At 53.5% G+C, this 21,195-nt stretch overlaps 9 protein-coding genes across 9 annotated transcripts; 4 read left to right on the top strand and 5 right to left on the bottom strand.

Annotated features, from left to right (window-relative positions):
- Positions 1 to 150: 150 nt before the first annotated feature.
- KRP23_2097 (Potassium voltage-gated channel subfamily H member 6) lies at positions 151 to 2,345 on the bottom strand (the record flags this gene model as incomplete). Its single annotated transcript, XM_067886785.1, has 2 exons — positions 151 to 2,076; positions 2,154 to 2,345. 2 exons carry the CDS (start codon positions 2,343 to 2,345, stop codon positions 151 to 153), a joined length of 2,118 nt encoding a protein of 705 aa, XP_067749435.1.
- A 103-nt stretch (positions 2,346 to 2,448) lies between these two features.
- KRP23_2096 (Centrosomal protein of 76 kDa) lies at positions 2,449 to 4,906 on the top strand (the record flags this gene model as incomplete). Its single annotated transcript, XM_067886784.1, has 3 exons — positions 2,449 to 3,879; positions 3,949 to 4,127; positions 4,210 to 4,906. The coding sequence occupies 3 exons, from the start codon at positions 2,449 to 2,451 to the stop codon at positions 4,904 to 4,906; spliced, it is 2,307 nt and encodes a 768-aa protein (XP_067749434.1).
- A 53-nt stretch (positions 4,907 to 4,959) lies between these two features.
- KRP23_2095 (Serine/threonine-protein phosphatase 4 regulatory subunit 2-A) lies at positions 4,960 to 5,482 on the bottom strand (the record flags this gene model as incomplete). Its single annotated transcript, XM_067886783.1, has 2 exons — positions 4,960 to 5,363; positions 5,428 to 5,482. 2 exons carry the CDS (start codon positions 5,480 to 5,482, stop codon positions 4,960 to 4,962), a joined length of 459 nt encoding a protein of 152 aa, XP_067749433.1.
- A 2,039-nt stretch (positions 5,483 to 7,521) lies between these two features.
- On the top strand, positions 7,522 to 8,214 carry KRP23_2094 (uncharacterized protein; the record flags this gene model as incomplete). Its single annotated transcript, XM_067886782.1, has 1 exon — positions 7,522 to 8,214. One exon carries the CDS (start codon positions 7,522 to 7,524, stop codon positions 8,212 to 8,214), a length of 693 nt encoding a protein of 230 aa, XP_067749432.1.
- A 2,742-nt stretch (positions 8,215 to 10,956) lies between these two features.
- On the bottom strand, positions 10,957 to 12,580 carry KRP23_2093 (uncharacterized protein; the record flags this gene model as incomplete). The annotated part of the gene is made up of 9 exons (XM_067886781.1): positions 10,957 to 11,022; positions 11,111 to 11,162; positions 11,227 to 11,321; positions 11,405 to 11,518; positions 11,581 to 11,644; positions 11,711 to 11,824; positions 11,894 to 12,005; positions 12,064 to 12,184; positions 12,248 to 12,580. 9 exons carry the CDS (start codon positions 12,578 to 12,580, stop codon positions 10,957 to 10,959), a joined length of 1,071 nt encoding a protein of 356 aa, XP_067749431.1.
- A 213-nt stretch (positions 12,581 to 12,793) lies between these two features.
- On the top strand, positions 12,794 to 14,006 carry KRP23_2092 (uncharacterized protein; the record flags this gene model as incomplete). The annotated part of the gene is made up of 2 exons (XM_067886780.1): positions 12,794 to 12,896; positions 12,952 to 14,006. 2 exons carry the CDS (start codon positions 12,794 to 12,796, stop codon positions 14,004 to 14,006), a joined length of 1,158 nt encoding a protein of 385 aa, XP_067749430.1.
- Positions 14,007 to 14,370: 364 nt separating this feature from the next.
- On the top strand, positions 14,371 to 15,912 carry KRP23_2091 (uncharacterized protein; the record flags this gene model as incomplete). The annotated part of the gene is made up of 1 exon (XM_067886779.1): positions 14,371 to 15,912. The coding sequence occupies one exon, from the start codon at positions 14,371 to 14,373 to the stop codon at positions 15,910 to 15,912; it is 1,542 nt and encodes a 513-aa protein (XP_067749429.1).
- An 81-nt stretch (positions 15,913 to 15,993) lies between these two features.
- KRP23_2090 (Sulfite exporter TauE/SafE family protein 4) lies at positions 15,994 to 18,098 on the bottom strand (the record flags this gene model as incomplete). Its single annotated transcript, XM_067886778.1, has 5 exons — positions 15,994 to 16,947; positions 17,031 to 17,132; positions 17,222 to 17,400; positions 17,476 to 17,870; positions 17,935 to 18,098. The coding sequence occupies 5 exons, from the start codon at positions 18,096 to 18,098 to the stop codon at positions 15,994 to 15,996; spliced, it is 1,794 nt and encodes a 597-aa protein (XP_067749428.1).
- Positions 18,099 to 18,669: 571 nt separating this feature from the next.
- On the bottom strand, positions 18,670 to 20,773 carry KRP23_2089 (Sulfite exporter TauE/SafE family protein 3; the record flags this gene model as incomplete). The annotated part of the gene is made up of 5 exons (XM_067886776.1): positions 18,670 to 19,623; positions 19,707 to 19,808; positions 19,898 to 20,076; positions 20,152 to 20,546; positions 20,616 to 20,773. 5 exons carry the CDS (start codon positions 20,771 to 20,773, stop codon positions 18,670 to 18,672), a joined length of 1,788 nt encoding a protein of 595 aa, XP_067749427.1.
- Between the last annotated feature and the right edge of the window lie 422 nt (positions 20,774 to 21,195).

Raw genomic sequence — 21,195 nt, 5'->3', positions numbered from 1 at the left:
CTTGAAGCCCCAGGAATAGCAGACCTCTATCCATGAAGGTCTATTTGGACGATGGGAACCAATGTCCGAGTTTTCTATTGAACTTGACGTGTGGATCCAACCAAAGTATTCTCTGAGATGGTTGCCCAGGAAAATGATAAAGTCAAATTACTACCAACGCTCAACTTCAGATTGCATATGCTTGTACTTAGTGATCTCGCTTTCGAGAATCTGGGCCTGCGTTGGGTACAGCTCTTTCACGTAATCTAGGTCCTGGCGGCACAGTACATGAATTTGCACCCACGTGAGCGCTACAGTTGTTGCCGACCGCTTGGTGTGCTGTAGTAGCGCCATTTCACCGAAGTAATCGCCCTTGCGAAGGATGCAGATGATCTTAATGGCTTTAGAGTTCGGATCCAGCACCCCAACAGAGCCTTTCGAGCCGATAAACCCCATCCAGTCCCCGAATTCACCTTGTCGAATCAGCACATCGTCCTGCATGTAGATAACTGTCCGTAGATGCAGAATGAGGACCTCAATGACGGCTGGAGCCAATGTTTTCGCTGACAGGAAGGGAATTCGTCGGATCATATCTCGGTAGAGCTGAAACTTGATCTCGCAGATGAGTGCCGGTGATAGTTCATTGATAAAAGCATCAGCATCGCCACTGATACTCTTTGTTTCGCGCCACAGGTTCTCGTAGTAGCCGCGAATACGTTTAGCAAGATCGTCGGGGATGCCGAGGAAGCGACAACGCTCCGATGTTGTGATGATTTTCTTGCTGTACGCCGCTTCACTCTCGTCGAAGGATGCAATCAGTGCAGCAACTGCACCGAACACGCTAGCTTGGAGTATGTTGCCAATCAGCATGAAGCAAGCGACTGAGATCAACTCGATTGGCGAGTACATCACGGGAGGACTGGCATTCACACATCCGATTATCAGCGACCAGCAGAGGCTGTACTCCTCGAACCGTGTTTTTGGCATGAAAACGCCCTCTTCCAGATGCGATCGCCACTCCACCGCCACGTAGCTCCAATAGCAGGTTAGCAAGTGCGCAATTACGAGTACTAAAGCTAGCAGCAGCACGAAGCGTACAAACCCTGCTTTCCTGGCTGAGTGGATCCTGTAAGCCAGATTGCTCACTTTAGTCAGGCGAATGATCTTCAGAAAGCCCACCGCATCATGGTGGTCAAAACTCGCAAACGCTTCGAAAGGGAACCAGCCGAAAAAGTCTGGTATTGCCCAGCCGCTCATGAGATAATTCTTTGCTGTCCGTCTGGGACCCGATATGAGGTCCCCGTGCTCGTTGGTATAAGATGAAAACATCCGCACGAAGAAATCCATCGTGAAGACCACGGGCTCCATCACGTTATACGCATCGACAAACTTTGATCTGTAGTTGAAGCCCAGCGCGAGTGGCGTGAATACGATGTCGAGTAGAATTATCACCATGACCACCGTATCCCAAACGGCTCGGTACTGTGAGTTGTGTCGTAACGTGTACGGGCTGACCTCACCCTCGAGATTGCGGGCAGAAATGATTTCCTCAGGGGACACGCTGGCGTCTCCGCTGGGTTTCTCGGAAAATATGTTGTTCTTCCTCTTTCTGATTGTTCCTGTGCTCCGAGTCAAGTTCATGGAGCTGACTGAAAAACGCCGAGAGATTGCATCATCGTCTTCTGAGGACAAACTCTCAGTTTTGTGTAGTTTGCTTAGCTGCACAATTTTCATTATGCGGCGTTGAAGCGGTGTCGGCTTTGGGTCAGTCTCTTCCGTTGTTTCGGTCAGCGCATCCAATTGGGTCGTTCCATGTTCAAGAGATTCCTGGCCTGGTAAAGCTGCTTCTGCAACTGCTACGCGAGCACTGCTTCCTTTGTGCGATTTTGCAGAATCCATAGGCTTTCTGTCCATAGGCCTTGCGGTTGCGGAGGCATCGACTGCATCTTGTAGTACCTCCGGAGCCTCAGGTGGGACGAGTCTCAGCGCTTCAAGTCCCCCCAAAATTCCCAGAGGGGGCCCCTTCGTGAACATGTTATAGCCTAAAGGTGCGCAGTTCTCACTGAGATTCCGGTTCTTGTTCCTTGACGTTGTGAGCTACGAAAGCACAAATACAGTATGAGTAACTTGGAGCTGTGGTTAGCAACATGTCTCCATGAAATGCTTCGCCTCACCTGAACTTGGCGGTGTACCAACGAGTTGAGATCACGCAACATTCGATGTGTCATCTGCATATCGGCTTGCACTTGGTCTAGTCGCTCTTCTATCAGCGTCAGACGGTCGGGGCCACTTTTGTCCAAGTTGGCGGAGGAATCATAGCGCTGCTCCACGATGCGTGGCATTTCTTCAACGCCGCTGCGGTCCATTATGTTCGTTTGTTAGCAGAAGAATGGCGATGTGGCTTAGCTTGTTTGCGACCGCTCGCCAATGGTCGGGAGATCTATTCGTCACTTTCAAGAAGACGCGAATATGGATGAGCCACTAACTGAAGATGAACAACCGCAGGCGAACGAGAGCAACGGGGCTGACAGAGTGCAGTCGTCGGAGAAGATCCGGTCGTTGCGAGCCGCAATCGATGCGAAACTCCATGAGCAAGGCATCTACGAACAGATCCGCGACCTGGTACACTTGAAAAGTAAAGCGAATCACCCCGTCGAAGGAAATGCAGATAGCGAGCATCAGCCCAACAGTGAGGAAGATCTTGGAGAGGATAAAACAGAAGACAAGTTGATCCGCGATGTACTGGAGAGTGAAGTAGTGCAGCAGTTGCTGGCCACGGTTCGAACAATGGAGCTGGCTGCACCTCCTCACGGTACTGCGATCTCTTTCAATGGGATCGACGCTGGAGATGCTGATGACATTGTTGAATCGGAGAACGAACGGGATGTGATCCTTTACTTACGATTGTTTGGAGGGAAGGCATTTGTCGACCAGCTAGTTGAGCTCGATCAGGATGGCGGCAACGAAGCTGACGTTGGTTTGGGTGAAACGAAATGCCCTGTCGGCAGTGTCTTGACTTTCTTCCGAATCAATGCAACTTTCCAGCAGCAGCGCCAAAGCTCGCGAGACGTCCGATGCTGCGTTGATCCGCCGTTTGACGAGCATTTTCGTTTTCGTGTCGAGAAGACACGAGCTCGCACCAGTCGCACGCGAGCTGGGGCAGCTTACGCCGTGGATGTGACGTCACCCTGGGAGGCCCTTTGTCTGGTTGAGGAACCGGTGCAACTTGACTTGATCAAGCTGACCAAGAAGCTGCTGAACAGAGATGCTGATGGTAGAGCTCAATGGAGAGAGCTCTCGAGTGAACTGTTGGCGGTGCATCGTCTGGATTGGCGGCGCATTTTGTGCTCTACGCTTCCGCTCGTGCATTTTCCAGTGCAGCTCACTGGACGAATGAAAACTCCGGTGGGCTCGCTAGACATTCGTGCTGATCTGTTGAATTGTAAGCGAACGGCTAGCATTGCTCATGAAGCGAGGGCATTTCTCAACAAGGAGGCGCTCCAGCGTAATGCGAACAACCACTCCTTCTACAAGTATGCTAAGCAGTGGTGGGACGAGTACCGAAGTGAGACGCGTGAAGTAAAGAGACGACCCCCGGACAGTTCAGAATCACCAGCGGCAGGAGAGGACGAATACTCACAGCTACTTGCACAAATTGGGTCTCGCCAGCGCCTCGTGAAGATGTTCGCTGAAGATGAAGAGGGTTGCTACCGCATGGTCTGCAAGTTTCTTGTGCCGCTTCGAGTTCCGTTTGCAGTGAGAAGCCCAAGTGAAGCAGCACGCTTTGTTGGTTTGTTGCCGTACGAGTCAAGTGCTCTTGTTGGGGGTGCGACAGATGAAACATGGCGATCTATCGCCACGGTATTATCCCTTCGGAAAGGCGATGCACAAGACCACGCCGTAAGTATGTTTTTTCGTGCTAACGTCTGCTGTATCATTATCCTAACGAAGTGGTGTGCTCTTGATTAGCTTCTGCTCGGATCGCTGCTTTTGGGCTGTGGCCTCGATGCCTACATCTGCATTGGAACAATTTCTGCAAGTAAAAGCGCTTCGCGTTTTGCTCGTGGATCGCAACGCAGCTTTGATGACCGCGAAGACACTCGGTCGGCAGAAGTTGGCCACATGTGGGTGCTCACGCGAGGCAACAGGTAAAGCAATCTCCAATTTTGCACAATCAACTAATAAGTTGTATCCTAACACCCTGTCAACAAACGCTGATGTTGCGAACAGCTCGGCCGAAGTGATGCTTTGGGAGGCAGTGACCGGCGAGAGATTTGCAGTAAGCAACGCCCGCGCGCCAAGACGGCGCGGTTACTGCGCAATCGACTGCGTGTTCAACCATCGCCAATTCTTTGCGAATTTGCAGCCGCGTGCGTGCAAACTCGCCGAGTCTTCGTTCGATTTTGACGATGAAAGCTGCTGGAAGCGGATGGACGAGCGACTCATTGCCGATCTCCCGTTCGGTCAACCTCCAAGTGCTCTCACGCCACCCGACTTGGCTTCTGCGCCACAGGTAGAACAGGATTGGACTTTGGCGCTGAAACGTGAAATTTCCTCCCGACGAAGAGCCGACGGCCTCGTAACTCGTTGGAGCGACGAATTGAGTTTCTACCTGCTGCCAGCGCTCAACTCGTACGAACTCGAGCGATTGTACGGCGTGACGCAAATCGACAACACTTTTTTCCAGCAGAGCGTGTCCAACTTCGTCCAGGAAGGTCACACTTTTCAAGGGGTCCCGGTACTGTTCACGACCGAAAGTCCAGACGGAGCGTTCGCTGTTATGACATGCAACTCGCTTGTCCCCGACATTTTATCTCTCCACGCGCGCTCAGCACAATTTGCACTCGCAGTGCGCTGCTTCGTCTACGCGCAGCAAACCAAAGCCATTTGGGTCATGCTGGCCGTCACCTACCAGAGCAAAAGCTAGTATTAACGTCTAGCGGTTTGACTCCATATTTAGATAAAGTGTTTCCTTCTGCACTAGGCGGGAGTCTCAGCCGCATCCGCTTGGAACTGCTGCACCATGGCCTGGGCCGTGCGCGGGTCCACGACTTGGATGGTGGAGCTCACGGCCAGCAGCTTCTCCAGCGCGTTGAGCAGCTTGGGCAGACTGCGATAGCTGCGCTCCGGCTCCAGGATGATCTCCGTGAGCCGCTGCAGCGTGAAGGGCGGGCTCTCGAACGTCTGCAGCAGCTGCGTGACGCTGGCGCGGCGGCTCTTGCTGGTGGAGGGGGAGTCCATCTGGTCCAGCGCCAGCTGTAACTTGGCCAGCAGCAGCACCTTGAGGTGCGCCCAGGCGTAGCACGGGACGCCCGTCTGGCGCATCTCGAGCAGCACGCGCTCCAGCGTGGGCGAGATGCACGTGACGCTGCCGGCCGCGAAGCCTGCGAGAATGGATATAACACGTGAGGAGGATGGAGCGAAAGAGAGGCGAAGAAAGCAACATACTGGCTAATTCTTCCTCGGTGGCGAGGATTTCCTGCTCGAGCGAGTCGGACGTCATGATGGAGCGAGTGAGCAGGACGAGGCGGATGGACTTGTGCGGAGATTAATGAGCGGCGGTTGAGGTGAAGTACCGTGACTCATGTAAATTTGGTGGTTCTTAATAATAGATACCCTTGCAGAGGTGATGCTACAGCTGAAGGATGGGACGTGGAATTGTGCGAAGATGTCCGATAAACCTTTGTAATATGATCGTATCGAACTTCGCGAAGTAAGAGGCTACTACGGTAGTGGGACAGTTTCCGTTGACAAAGAGCGTTTCTTTACGACCGCCAACATGGCTACCTTTTCTATATTTTATCTGGGCGCCGCCAATTGCGTTTGCAGCAAAGTCGGCGCCGTTTTTGTGGTCATTCCCACGGTCCATTGCTGTTGGTGAGCATGTGCACGCACGACGGGTAACACAGCGCCAAACACTTGCTAAAACGTCAAGATACTTGTTCATTGCCTTTGTTTGCTGAGATGGGTACACACACGATACAGAATCCGAATTTGACATGCCAGCTCGAGTGTATAAATTACACCGTGTAATCATAGCCGCCATCACGCAGGATTTGTTTTTGCTGGTGTCCCCGCCGCAACAGCTCCTTTCCGATCCGACGTCATGTTCGACCCAGCAGCTCCAAGCGCTTGTTTCGGCGAGTTCGCCAACTCATACGCTTTGATGGCTCTCGCTAACGTTGCGGGTAATAGCAGAACTTCTCGCTCTGCTGCGGCCTTCCTGGAACGGTCATCGCTTCGTTATTAGAGTTAGCTGAGGTTACCCAAGCCAGTTAAAACAAACAAGCCAAACCAATCAACCTGGGCAGCTAGTACGTGTTCACCTCGACTTTTGCTTTAACCCACCAACTCGGCGCCTCAATTATAAATGACAAAGCCTGGTGCCCGGACCGCCGCTTGTTATTGATGTTGTTTTAGTTGTTTTACCAACGCAAATACTTCAACCAGCTCACGAGTTCACAGAAAAGGTCCCTGTCATGCAAAGCTTATCAGGATGATGCACAAGTATTTCGTGCGTACGATACCAGAAGGCAACAAGCACTAGAGTCTTCGGGTACTTCATAATCCACTTACTCACAAAGAGTCGAGCCATGTGAATGATAAACCCGCTATTAGACGGAGGGGCTTGCAGTGCAAGACGGGCGAATGCACATCATTGTTTCCTGGTGCAAATAGTCCCAGAGATCGGATCTGCGAGGATGCATTGCACGATGCAAAGTGCAACCACATGCTGTGACAACGGAGCAAGTTCCCTCTTGGTGACCTTCCCTCCACCGGTTCGGATCACCATCTCATCATCATGTTTACTTCAACTTGTTCTCTTTATCATCAGACGATTTCGTACTCAGGTAGTACACTGGATGAACCATTGCATAGCAACGTTTGATGTCCTGTAACTCTTTACTCCGGTTAAGTTTAGACGACTCACACCTGACCGGGTGCAAGCAATGTCAGCGTTGCAGCTCGGACGTCTGTGTCTGGAGACGACGTTGAGATGCGTCGCGATCGGGAATCATCACAACGCTACCATGCTTACGATCTGGACGCACTCCATTTTATACGACGCGGTCTGCGTTTGATGTTCAAGTCGTACGCATTCCGTGATTATCGTGCATGGTCTCAAATCGTTATTTGACTTTGCACACGCTTAGATGGCAGCGCGGTTCAGTATTGAAGATTTCAATCGTATCCCCCCAGACGCAATCAACCTGGACCGTGTTCGGTGGCAAACGCACAAGCTGTATCCAATATCAGCGACCGATATCAGTAACTTCGCACCAATTACCATCAACAAAGACGATCGGCGTAAATCAAGTGCTGTTGCAACAGTCACACACGTTGCTCAACTTCGAGTTGCTTTGCACGATTACTACAGTAGCCTATCTGGGCGTGCAAGTGCTGTATGTATGTCCCACCAACGAAGAGGTCTTTGAAAAACGCCGCAGAAGACCTGGCCACGGCACACATCGAGTCTCCTGCAACCGCTCATTCCTCAATTTCCTGTCTTCCATCCGCAACAAGAACAACAACAAGCCCAGAATGGTCTCGACTACTTGCGCCGCACTTGCTCTCACGGCCATCGGCCTCATCGCTGCTGCAGATGCCCGTGGATCCTGTGACTCCAGCGCTCTCAACACCACCCAGACCACCTACACTACCGGCGCCATCATGAGCGTCACGGAGGTCGCTACGATCAACCAACGTGGTATTTGCGACGTCGCTCGCGCCAACCGCATGTCCGACCCGACCATCCCGTTCGCTGCAGACACGGAAGTCATCATCCCCGCTCAAGTGTGCGACCCTGATGACATCTCCTGCTTCACTGTCGTGGACACTGACACCATGAACTTCTGCCTCATGGGCGGCCCTCACCTCTACTACACGCAGCGCAACGACACCTACCGCACGATTGCGCTCGAGAGGTTCAACATCACGCTTGATAGCGTGCTGACCGCGCTGATTGTCGATGCTTCTCAAGCCGATGTTGAGCTGGACGCGGGTCTATTCATCAAGATCCCGTCGTGCTACCCGAGTCAGTGCACGCTCCAACCTTACAAGTTCACGTACGGCACGTACAAAGACCTGGCCGATGAGTTCGGCTCGTCGGTGGGTCAGATCATTGCGTACAATCCGACGTACAGCCATAGCGTGGCTGACACGGGAGACGGCCCGGTGCTGACGATCCCGATGGACTGCAAAGCGCTCTCCGACGACGTCACCTCCATGACTTGAACTGAATGTGCCTTGGCGTGCAAGTTCGAACCAACTTCGACAGCATTGCTCCTTGCGTTTGACTGATGAGAACCGTTGTATGAACAACTAAAGACGTCCATACCGTAGTGTTTGGCACTAAAATATCAACAGTATTTTTGTCACACATAGTCAACTCGGAATCGGCTGCCACTTGAATATCTGCAGCACCTGGACCCGATCATGAGCGATGGTAGCCTCGCCTCGACTGCTAATGGGCCAATGCTATCCCTTGAAGAGGTCACTCGAGTCATTCAGGTTAGTACTTGGACTCCGTGCGTGCTTGATCTGCGTGTAGCTGATAATACTCCATCGTGTCCAGAAAATGCGAGAAGATCAAGAATCGTTCCTTCAGCAGCAGCGAGACGTCATAATTCAGCAAGTTTTGACGAGTATCCAACAATCCGGAGTACTCGCTTCAACTCATATGCTTTCTCACTCGACAAAGAAAACCAGCAAGAAAGAGAAGACTTCGTCATCCATTGCTCGTCTGGAGCAAAACTTGCATACACTTGTTCACCACTCTCTTGCCGAAAGTGGCTTGAATTTCCCACATGTTCGCAACACAGCACACGAAGCACGGTCTCAACACTCACAAAACTTTGTGCGGACGGGAAATGCAGCTGAGGGTTCTACCAAGAAAAAACAAATCATTCTGAGTCGACGTGAGTACGAAGGCGGTGAAACAAGCGCCTCGTTCTCTGTGAACAATGAAGGCCGTGAAGATGATGATAATGCGGATACGCAACGCGAGATCTCAAGTCAAGACGTAGTGCATGCTGTAACTGGTTCACCACTTCGCGTTACCCGCCGAAAGGGGTCAAAGTCAGAGAAGCGGCGGCGCCATCATCACAATAGCCCAGCGCTAGCAAACCGATCTCGCTCTCGTTTGGATATCGTTGATGACGATTACACCGAATTTACCGATCCGATCGACGCAGCTTTCGATGCTGTACGTACGAAAGTCGACTTGAGAACGCTCGCAATCCTGGACAGGTCCAAGGTTCTCCTTGGACAAATGAAGCAGCAGTCGTCGACGGATGGGAAAACTAGCTTTGTCGACAAGCTGCGTCAACGTCAGTGTAGTATCAAACAACATCCTGGCGATACGTCTTCAGACAAAGACACTGGCATACACCAGACTCTGGATGATAGCAATCAGCCAAATCCCTCAGGCGAACCAGCACGAGGCACCGACGAGGACGACAAAACTTCGACTCCCACGGAGAGTGAACTGGAGACGAGTGAGAACAACACGTCTACGATCGATTCAAGTATAATTCGTTGCGATCTAGAGCTCTTACAACCCCCTCCAAAATCTCCCGACAATGAAAACGAATGGGAGAACGAACTCGCTCGCCAGATTTTGACAATCTATGCAACGTCTGTCAAGGCTAAAGCACTTGAAAAGGCTAATAGCACTAGTCTTGGCAAGCAGCAGAACGACAAGCAGAATCGGGGTGAAAGCTCAACTGGTCGCGAGAAGAGCCGCCGCCAAAGTTCCAGTCAATCCGGGTCGGGTCACAATCGAACAAAGTCTCTCGGTACTTCTTGCTCACTTCCAGCAATTCGAAGTAGCTCTGCATTCAAGCATACGAAACAACCTCATCGCATTTCCTCTTCAGCGGCAGCCGTTCATTATTCATGGGAGCCGTCACAACGCCTAGCGGATGGTAAAGTGATTGTCAACATGCCTCGGGTTCCTCGACCAATCTGGTTTGCAGGTACGGGAGCTGTAAAAGCTGTCTGGTGTGCTCTAGCTGAAGGGTTTACCAAGCTGCGGCCTCAAAATGGCTCTCCCGGAAAGCCGAACTCAAGTGTTTTGAATACGTCCGTGTGTGACCATCGATTGTGTGAAGAAGTCCGACAACTGGAGGCCAACAAAAAGTTTGCTCAGTGCATCACCACTCTCGAATCGCTCCTGGTCGCATTAGTTCGTGCCCGTGGTGCTGACGAGCTTGAGACCAAGCTATGGAAGCAGCTTGTTGTGACTTGCAACGCGTTTGCAAGCCGGTGCATTGATTATCAGAAATTCCCGGCCGGACTGCAGCTTATGAAGCAGGCTGAACATCTTATCGACAACTCCATTCTAGTGGATAACACAACGAGGATGGAGCTCTTGGCATACCTCTACGACACGTATGCGCATTATTACTACAGACGCCGCAAGCCACACGCGGGGCTCCAATATATCCTCAAAGCTCACGAGATCCACAGCAAACAGAGTAGCTGGTCTCACCTCGCCAAATGCCGACTTCATATCGCAAACTTGCTTTCATTCCAGATCAAACACGCGGAAGCCATGAGATACATGGCAAGCATTCTCGAGATGATTGAAGAAAACAAGCTCGAAGAAACGACTGAGGGGGGCGCTGGTGGTGGCTCAGCGCAAAAGCTTTGCCTTGCAGCAGTGTGCTATAACAACCTAGCTGTCGAACAGTTGCACATGCGCGAGTTTGAAGCAGCAAATGTTTCATCTGCAAACGCCCAAAGACTTGCCAAGTTGTGCTTGAGTTATAGCAATCGATGGCTATCGCAATTCCAAGCCACCAGTGACTGCATCGCCCTAGCCATCGCAACTCTGATGGAGGACATCAACGCCAGCAACGAGACCGATTGTAAGGCACCACCACCGGCAGAAGAACAGTGAAGTCATCTAGATCTAAAAGCTCAACATGATCATTCACATCCAGCATCCAGTGTGTCGAATAAAAGTACAACCCTTCACTCGTATCCAGGCAGGTCAATCTGAGTTACCACTCCCCCTTCGTCGTGAAAGATGCGAGCCACCTGCTTCCATGATAGTAGTCATCAGTGGCATATCCAGTAGCAAGAGCATATCCATCCGAAACCGGGCGTGCGCAGGTACTTGTCTTACCTCTCGAGCTAGAGACGCTCGTGCCGGGTCATCCAATGCCAGCTTCTTTTGACTGAATGAGTTCAATCGTTAATCAGCACATATGAATGCACGATTTGATACACATAAATGTTTACCTATCCTGAACGAGCTCGTGCGCTCGCCCGATCGCAGTTTTCAAAGCGTTCAATCGACTTGTAGCAGCTTGATACTCGTCGCTTGCCTCAGTGAGCTGCAGCACACCACGAAACGACGTATTACATTTTACAACGATGCACACGTAGCAACTTTCAAGAAGGTATACGCGTGCCAAACCTGCACTGCCTTGCGTTTTGCTCTCCAGTCTTCAACGTATGCAAGAAACAATTCTTGATCCAGCGACTCGCGAAATTGCAATTTCAAGGCACTGGAGCAGACCAAGAATGCGTCCTAATACAGGGGTGTCAGAGCTCAATAAACTTCCGCTTCATCGATTTACCGTCTCCCAGCACCTTGCTAGCCGCCCGCTCGAATAAAACCAGCTGAGTCAAGAACTGGGTCGCATCCTGAAGCACACTGCACTCCGAAAGCAGCACTCAGGATCCATCCAAACATCAGTCTCGTATTCTGAAACCCGCCTACCTCCGAAAAGTGGCAGCTCCACTTTTCAGCCTTGCAGCAGTTCGCACGAAGGTGTCGATATGGTCGCGCTCCCCTTTTGAAAACACAGACCCCGCAGTCTGCACCTGCGCGTTCCTGATCACAAGCAGCACTCAATTCCTCAAAACCTGCAACATTTGTATCGAAAAGGCATCAAACTCGTACGCAGTGGTGATCGTCCGGCAGATCTCAAAGTGCGGGAGCAACATCGTCGACATGGACGTCTCGATGGTTCGGATACTGAAGCGCAACTGCTTGGCTATCTGCAAATGTTCGTCTGCACCAATCACTCAGTCTCACCACCTTTTCACCGACATCTTCCCAGTCCTGTCTACCTTCCAACGTCGCCTTAAAACTTGCCGTGAGCTGCTCCATGGCCTTCTCGTACTGCGCCAACCTCTTCGAGTGCGAGTTGCGCAAGACCAGCGCCGCCTCGTCCAGGAACTTTGCCAAGTGCTGCAGCAAATCCACGTGAGCTACGAAAACGCGTCCAATTGAGCTGCAAAAGTCGTCACTAACGTCTCGTTTCTCGGCCAAGAGCCTGCAAAGCGCCGCGTTTCGACGCGCAGCAGCCTCCAGTGCCTGTGTGTGCGCTCTCAGCGCATCTGGCGTCGCTTCCGACCTGCAATACTCTATAAGCGCCTGCAAAAGCGCAGCCAGCTCCTGTTCGCCCAGGAACGTAGGCACGAGCCCCACGAGCCGCTCCAAGCGACGGGAAAAGCTTTGGCAGGACAACTTCTGCACGTCCTGCACGTCCTGAAGGATGCTGTGTATGCACACCACCACGTCGCTCAAGGCGAAGCGGTGCTTGTGCATCAGCAGCAGCTCAAAGTCGCGCAGGACGGACGCCATCCTGCGATCCTAATCCTTTTCGTCCTGTTCACAAATTGCATAAAAACCGTAAATAAGATGGATAAATACATAAATACCGTAAATAAAAATCTGAACGTAGATACCGTAAATAAATTGTCGTCAGTCGTCCACTTTGCGATGGTGTCGCCAGTGCATCATGCGGCTCGAGGCGCGTCCGCTGCGCTGCTTTCCGCCGCAGTTCTCTCCAACGTAATGGCCAATCGCAAGGCACTTCTGCAGCTACTCCAGCTGCGTCCTTCTCCATTGACGCTCGCGAAGCCTTCGCGCAACGCCGCGGCCTTCGCGCTTTTCATCGGTCTGTCAATCCCCCACCTAACAGCCCATTTCCAAACTAAACCTTTAAACTGCAGGCATATTCCGGTATTTGCAGCGTCACACCTCCACTCGCGTCGAACTGCAAGCAAAACCCAAGACGGAACTCGTCCCGGGGGCGATCCTGGCATCTGCAATTGCGTCGGGGCTGGGAACGGCCTGTTTAGCGCCCAGGACCCGGCCGGCGTTCGTGTCGCTGCTGGCGACCAACGCTGCGAGCGAAAAGCTCCGCGAACTGATGGCTACACACCCGCACTTGCGCGTCCTGCAGCCCTTGGAGCTGCTCGCGTTCATGGCGGCCGTCGGCTGGATCTACTACTCGGGCTTCTTCCACCCCGAGAGCTACCAGCGCTCGCACATGAGACTCATCCTCAAGTACGTCCTGTTGACGCAGGACATGGCCTCGGGTCTGCAGGACCAGTACCGCATCGGACGCAATGCGAACCCGTGCGCTATGCGCCACACCGGATTGAGCTGCGGTCAGTTCGCACGCAGCGACTTCTTGCAACGCGTGACGCGCGAAGCCTTCCGACTTTACCTGCCCGTGCACTTGTCGGCGTGGCTGTTCGCGCAACGACACGCAAAAGTTCGTGCGAAACCCGTGGCTGCGCGCGTTGGACGCTTCGGTGCCAAGCTGCTTCGGTCCACCGCCTACTTCACCACGTTCGTCTACGCGGGCTGGGTGCTGTCGTGCCACATGGGGGGCGTTGGCGACAAGTCGCTCTCGCACCGCAAACTGCAGTTCTTCCTGGGCGGCGCGCTCCCGTCGCTCGCGATTTTCATCGAGTCACCCTCGCGACGACAGCCCATCGGCCTCATCCTCACGTCTTACGCGCTCGTGAGCATGGGCAACGTGGCTTTCCGGCGTGTTGCGTGGCTGCAGCCTGGCGCGAGTCCTGCACGTGGCTTGCTGGAGGCAGCCTGTGTGGCTGCAGCCGTGGCCGCGACCATCTCGGGCTCGTTGGAGAGCAACCACTTGGCACGGCGAGTCTTGCTAGGCGACGTCGAAGCACGAGCACTACAGGACGAGCTTCGACGCAGGAAAGAGGCAGAGGCAGCAGATACCGACCTGGCAGAGGCTCGAGTCGAGTGACCGATAAAGTTTTGCTGGTGCGTCGAATTACCACCACGTCAGTCGAAAAAAGTATCTTGAGCTGTTCCGTGTATTAATCTGAGGCGGGATAGAGTCACTTCACCATGTTCTAGCGACGAACCGGTGGTAACGTCGGCTGGGCGGGTGCGGCTTGGCACAGCTGTGTGCTGTCAAGGAAGTCCCGGCCAGGAACTACGAGAGACGCTCGCATATAGAGTGTCAGAAGGTCGGCGTCGCACGCCACATGCCCAGTAGACATCACTGGAAGCAACGCATCTGGTTGTGCAGCAGCCAGCCTGAGACTCTCATTTTCCATTTCTCCCTACCAGTGGCATAGCGCCACTACACGCCATCTCCATCGACTATGACAAAGGTGTCGAAGCTCATGCGCAAGCTCTTCCACAAGGACAGCGCGGACACGAACGGATTCCATGGAGGCCGAAGCCTGCAGCTGCGACTTCGTAAGGCTGTGACGCTGGGAAAGACGCGACAAGTGGCGGCGCTGCTGGACGAAGGCGCGTCGCCCATTTGGATGGAGGACGAGCCCAACCCTCGCCACCGATTCCGTCATCGCGACGCGGATGGCTGCCAGCTAAATGCGCTGCTGCTGGCCTGTCGACAAGGTGATGATGAGGTGCTGAGTCTACTGCTGGACGCCTTCTTCGAAGAGCCTCAAGGGCTCGCGCACTTCAGTCGTGCTATGTACTGCCTTGTGATCCGCCACGGCCACTGGAAGGCCTTCCAGCGACTGCAACAGCGTCGAGTGCCCATGATTTCGCTCTCGTCCAGGTCATCGACCGATTCCACGAGTTCTCCGACGTCCGTGTCGTCGTCCCAGCTTCTGTCTACTGTTGCGATCGAGAACTCTAGCTCCAAGCTGCCGATGCCGATTTTTGTAGCTGCTGAGCATGGTCGCCACCACATCTTGGCCTACCTGCTAGATCACTACCCGCACGATTGGACTCACTACATGTTTGAAGGGCACTCGCTGTTGTCTGTGGCCACCGTCAATGGTCACTACGAATGCGTCCGGGTTTTGCTTGATCGTGATGTAGCTACAGCCAGGGCGATTGACGTTGCTGTGGCCATGGCTCGACGCCACCGCCAAGCCCATGTGCTTGTACTGCTGACGAGCTATCTGTCTACGTTTGCTCCCGATCCGGAGCCAGTCTTCAAGAGCTATGTACCGCCGCCACCGAGCAACAACGAAAACCACGCCACCGACTTCGCTTGTCAACCGATTCAATGGCCAAGTCAAGTCACCCGAATTCGTGGACGCGGCTCGATCGCAGAGACCGTCGCAAGCGAGTTCGACGACGATAGCAGACGCAGTAGCCTCCTGGCTATTGGCTCGCCTATCAACTACAACACGGAGGATATGAACCGAGTAGAGGAAATGCGTCAACGAGCAGAGGTGGACCGTGAGCAGCGTCAAAGCGGCATGATGTGGTTCCTGGATGGACGTGAACCCGTGGAAGAGATGCAGCGCCGTGTCGATCCGTACGGACTAAACTCTGACGGCTTTGCAGTTCTTCGATCTGCGAGGGATCCCAAGCCTGCCAATACCGACAAGTGCTCGGGTTCGTACCAAGATGAGGAGGAGGCATGGTACGCTGTCAAACCCAAAGACAATAACCGACACCACGACGACCTGCTCCAAGGATATGGCGACGACGAACGCTCCTTCGAATCCATGTTTTCGGTTCACGAAGAGGAAGTGAACAACATGTGTGATGAACTGCCTCCTCTCTCCGACGATCGACCTCCGATGTCGGCGCCGCGATCGGCGTCGGTAGTACGATCAGGCAGGTCTCGCAAACTTATTAGTGTACGCAGTCGTGGTTTCCAACAGCATCGACTTCTGGCAGCAATTGAAGAGCACCCGGCTGGAGAGACCGAGTCGTAGGTTTCTGAAGCTAGTTAGACAGTAATGGCATGAATGACATCAATACATCGTTTGTGTCGCTACATCTACAGCTTGCAGGGCTTATTCGTTATCGCAAATGCCGTGGAAGCCCAAATGCACCCCGTTCTCAATGTCGCTCAGCGTCGACCGCAGACCGATGAAACCCATCGCCAAAGCTGACAGACCGATCGTCGCCGCCAACATGTACACCATGATCGACTCGCGCTTGTACTTCTTCACGAAGAAGCCCACGCATTTCAAGCCGCAGAAGCCGCCCACGAATCCCACGAACGCGAACCACGCCATGTAGTCGAACTGGAATTCGCCCGGGAACTGGCCGTTGATGGCAAACTGCAGTGTCGTGGAGGAAGCTGTGAAGAGGATCATGAAGCTAGCGGTGGCAGATTGCACAGCTGGCAGGACTCCAGCTTCGAGCATAATGGGGCCCTTAACCATACCGCCACCAATGCCCAGCAGGCCGGCAGCGATACCTGCAATCGTGCAGACTGACGGGAACACCACCACTCGCCGCCTGATCCAATGTATGTCGCCATCGGCAAATGGGTAGTTACTGACGACCTTGGACCGGTTCATCAAGCGAAGACGGTAACCAATGTACAGCGAAATGGCCACGAGGACTGTCAGTGGCATTACTGTAAGAACCCAGTAGTCCGACGAATTGCACGCCACACCGATGGCACTGGGCGCTCCGTGACCACCGCGTAGAATTGACTGCACCAGAATGATGAGCCACGAGACCACTAGGGGTGAGATGTACTCGAACGGAAAAACTCGGGCCTCGCGGCGCTCAATGGCACCGCGTCTCTGGGTCTTCTCATCGTCATCCGAAGGAAACGTGCCAAATTGACGGTTGTCCGCGCCCCCGACAAGAGGATCAGAGCTCGTTGGCTTGCGCACAGTGAGTGGCGGAAGCGTACGGAAGTCCTCCTCGTCTTCATCTCGAATCAGCCGCGCTTTGCGGCTCCTACGAGTCTTCTCAAGCCATCGACGAGCGGCGATCTCAACGTCAAACCGCTGCGAAATCATAAGAAACACAACACCCTGTTAGTGTTCCACTCGATAGAGTTAAATCAAAACGTCACTTTTGCCAGACGTACCCGGTAGATTGACCACTGCCGGCCACGGCCACCGCCATTCGGACCTCCCTTCAATGTAGACTTGATGAGCGCTAGCTGCAACTTGGATTCCTTCTCTTGGATCTAGAGTTGTTTGTTATGCACACGTGTGTGAGTTCTCGCACTGCTCGTAACAACTTGGAACAGCAACCACTAGCTAGTACTATACTAACCTTGTTGCCCTTCAAGATAGTCTTATACGTGATGAAGGACAGAAGTGTCACCAGTAGCAAGAGGATCAGCCAATTCGGAAAGATGTGGTTCAGCATCACACCAAACACGGTGCCGATGAGCGTCGTTGGCTCCATGAGACCAACGAGGCCAAAATCGATGAGAGGACGATTCCTGTTCACTGACCATTCAAGCAACAGCAAAGCTCGTCAGCGTAAGAGAGTGCAAGCCTCTACACACAGGCAGATCTACTCACGTGGATGTTTGCGTCTAAGGTTGACGACGTACATGGCAACGGCGCTGCCAAAGATCGTCACTTTCGACAACGGAATAGCGTGCTTCGGGTTCAGACCGGCAAAAATGTACATGGGCACCAGCAGACCACCACCGCCAATACCTCCGCCGGCACCCAGCGCCGTGCAGGAGAAGGCGATGAGCGTAGTCCATAGATCATTGTACGTGAATGGAGCGAACAGGTTCTTCTCCACGCAGTAGGCAGCCTCCACGGTCTCTCCAGCGGCTGTCAGTCCGTACTGCGGTTCCGTCTCACCTGTCGCCTCGTTCACAACCTCCACGACCTGGCAGCGGTACGCCACGTCCCCAGGATGGTCATTGCAGTCGTTAGCTGTTGGTCGGCAGTACTCGCACTTGCTGCAGACAGGCAAAGTGAGGCCAATGTACGTTCTTCTTCAGCATGTAGTGCGGAGCTCCGTACCTTTCGATGCAGGCGAGTGCAGGCACGAAGCCGCAATCAGAGAGCGTGTGACAGTTCATCCCGACGATGTCCGAGAAGGGCGCGTCTTGCGGCTTGGTGAGTGTCGGCATGGCACTCGCAGTAGTTTGCAGGGCCAGTAGAAGCGGGAGGAGCAGGCGGCTCATCGTGACGTGGGAGTTCCTGGAGCGTCTTGGCAGGCTGGTGGAAGAACTGGAAGTGAGACCAAGACCAGAGGAGGGAGGATGCCGTGGGATGGCCCGTGACACACTGCAGTCGATCAAACGCTTCCAGCCACCAAAGAGTGAGCATGCAGGCAGAGGTTGTAGCAGCCCCACGCCTGCAATGCTGGACCTGCACACCAACTTCAGAAGATGCTTTTCAGAACCGCTCCGGTACTGTTTCTGCGTCCTTCAGAACGTCATCGGGTGACGAACATGCCGCTGTGCCTCCATCAGCTTTGCTTGGCGACGGCACGCAACAAGAAGAAGCGGAACTCGTCAAGACTGCTGACGAGGTATATCGTCCAACCTCGACAATGGCGTCACTGATCCGCTGGCTAGGAACTCGGATCGGTGGCTGCGGACAATTGACGCAGCCTGTTTCTAGTCGCATCAACGGAGAAGCGTTATACATTTGGCGTCCTGATAATCAAGTCAACAAACGGTAGATATCATCAGCGTTCACTTGTGACCGGAGCTGGTTCCCTTGCCAGCGCTGGTGATTGATTACCCTAGCTTATTCGTTATCGCAAATGCCGTGGAAGCCCAAATGCACCCCGTTCTCAATGTCGCTCAGCGTCGACCGCAGACCGATGAAACCCATCGCCAAAGCTGACAGACCGATCGTCGCCGCCAACATGTACACCATGATCGACTCGCGCTTGTACTTCTTCACGAAGAAGCCCACGCACTTCAAGCCGCAGAAGCCGCCCACGAATCCCACGAACGCGAACCACGCCATGTAGTCGAACTGGAATTCGCCCGGGAACTGGCCGTTGATGGCGAACTGCAGCGTCGTGGAGGAAGCTGTGAAGAGGATCATGAAGCTAGCGGTGGCAGATTGCACAGCTGGCAGGACTCCAGCTTCGAGCATAATGGGGCCCTTAACCATACCGCCACCAATGCCCAGCAGGCCGGCAGCGATACCTGCAATCGTGCAGACTGACGGGAACACCACCACACGCCGCTTGATCCAGTGGATGTCACCCTCCAGGAAGGGGTACTTGCCCAGCGTCTTGAAGCGATTCAGAAGACGAAGCCGATACCCCATCCAAAGTGAAACCGTGACAGGCACGGTGAGTGGCAGAAGCGTTAACAGCCAGTAGTCTGATGAATTGCACGTGATGCCGATAGTACTGGGAGCTCCGTGGCCACCACGAAGCATCGACTGCACAAGAATTAGCAGCCAGCACAATACAAGCGGCCATAGGTACTCGAAGGGGAAAACGCGCCCCTCACGTCGCTCAATGGCACTGCGTTGCTGCGTTTGCTTGTCATCGTCCGATGGGAAGGTGCCAAATCGGCGGTTGTCCGCGCCCCCGACAAGAGGATCAGAGCTGTTAGGCTCGTGCTCGATAAGTGGGGGCAGTGTGAGGAAATCCGCGTCATCTTCCTCTCGAACCAGACGTGCCTTGCGACGTCGACGTGTTATGTCCAGCCATCTACGCGCCGCTACCTCCACATCAAAATGCTGCGAAATCATAAGAAACACAACACCCTGTTAGTGCTCCACTCGATAGAGTTAAATCAAAACGTCACTTTTGCCAGACGTACCCGGTAGATTGACCACTGCCGGCCACGGCCACCGCCATTCGGACCTCCCTTCAATGTAGACTTGATGAGCGCTAGCTGCAACTTGGATTCCTTCTCTTGGATCTAGAGTTGTTTGTTATGCACACGTGCGTGAGTTCTCGCACTGCTCGTAACAACTTGGAACAGCAACCACTAGCTAGTACTATACGAACCTTGTTGCCCTTCAAGATAGTCTTATACGTGATGAAGGACAGAAGTGTCACCAGTAGCACGAGGATCAGCCAATTCGGAAAGATGTGGTTCAGCATCACACCAAACACGGTGCCGATGAGCGTCGTTGGCTCCATGAGACCAACGAGGCCAAAATCGATGAGAGGACGATTCCTGTTCACTGACCATTCAAGCAACAGCAAAGCTCGTCAGCGTAAGAGAGTGCAAGCCTCTACACACAGGCAGATCTACTCACGTGGATGTTTGCGTCTAAGGTTGACGACGTACATGGCAACGGCGCTGCCAAAGATCGTCACTTTCGACAACGGAATAGCGTGCTTCGGGTTCAGACCGGCAAAAATGTACATGGGCACCAGCAGACCACCACCGCCAATACCTCCGCCGGCACCCAGCGCCGTGCAGGAGAAGGCGATGAGCGTAGTCAATAGATCATTGTACGTGAATGGAGCGAACAGGTTCTTCTCCACGCAGTAGGCAGCCTCCACGGTCTCTCCAGCGGCTGTCAGTCCGTACTGCGGTTCCGTCTCACCTGTCGCCTCGTTCACAACTTCCACGACCTGGCAGCGGTACGCCACGTCCCCAGGATGGTCATTGCAGTCGTTAGCTGTTGGTCGGCAGTACTCGCACTTGCTGCAAAGAGTCCACAAGCATATTAATACTCATGTGAAGCAACAAGTACCGATGGAGGTCATCCATCACCTGTCGATGCAGGCGAGCGCTGGGACGTAACCACAGTCGGTGCGTTTGTAGCACGCCAATCCGACGGCGTCGTAGAATGGCGCGTGCTCTGGATCGGTTGGTGCTGTCGCACTCGCTGTGGCCTGCAGCGCCAGTAGCAACAGCAGCCAATTCCTCATTGGGTGGTGTTGAAGTCTTCCTGGCGGTGCAAAAGCAGGTATGAGGTCAATCTTAGGAGATGGGGGTCAATCCAACTGCCGGGTAACGGTTGCTTCAGTCTCAGCCCGTACTTGACCCTGCCATGAAAAGCGCATGAGACCAATTAGGGATCTGTGCGTATGGGCGTCATGTCTGACAAGCAAGAGATGCCCACAAAGGTCTCCACGTCACGGGACTAAGATGGACGTCTCCGCACTCGAAAGTGTCCGTCCAGCACCGCACTGCATCCACTTGCGCGTTTGTCACTTCCGGAGCAGCACCGGAAGCGGAACCAACAAGTGTTCCATGTGATTTGACAGACGAGTCTTTTGTATTGGTGATTTGAGTCGAGCAGGTCTCCACCACCTGGATGAGAGGCATATCTGACCCCCGCGCTCTATAG

This window comes from Phytophthora ramorum (genome assembly GCF_020800215.1).
Source record: "Phytophthora ramorum isolate Pr-102 chromosome Unknown Phyram_PR-102_s0002, whole genome shotgun sequence".
NCBI classification, from domain to species: domain Eukaryota; phylum Oomycota; class Peronosporomycetes; order Peronosporales; family Peronosporaceae; genus Phytophthora; species Phytophthora ramorum.
The sequence above is the reverse complement of the archived record's forward strand: the minus strand, read 5'-3'. Positions and strand labels throughout refer to the sequence as shown.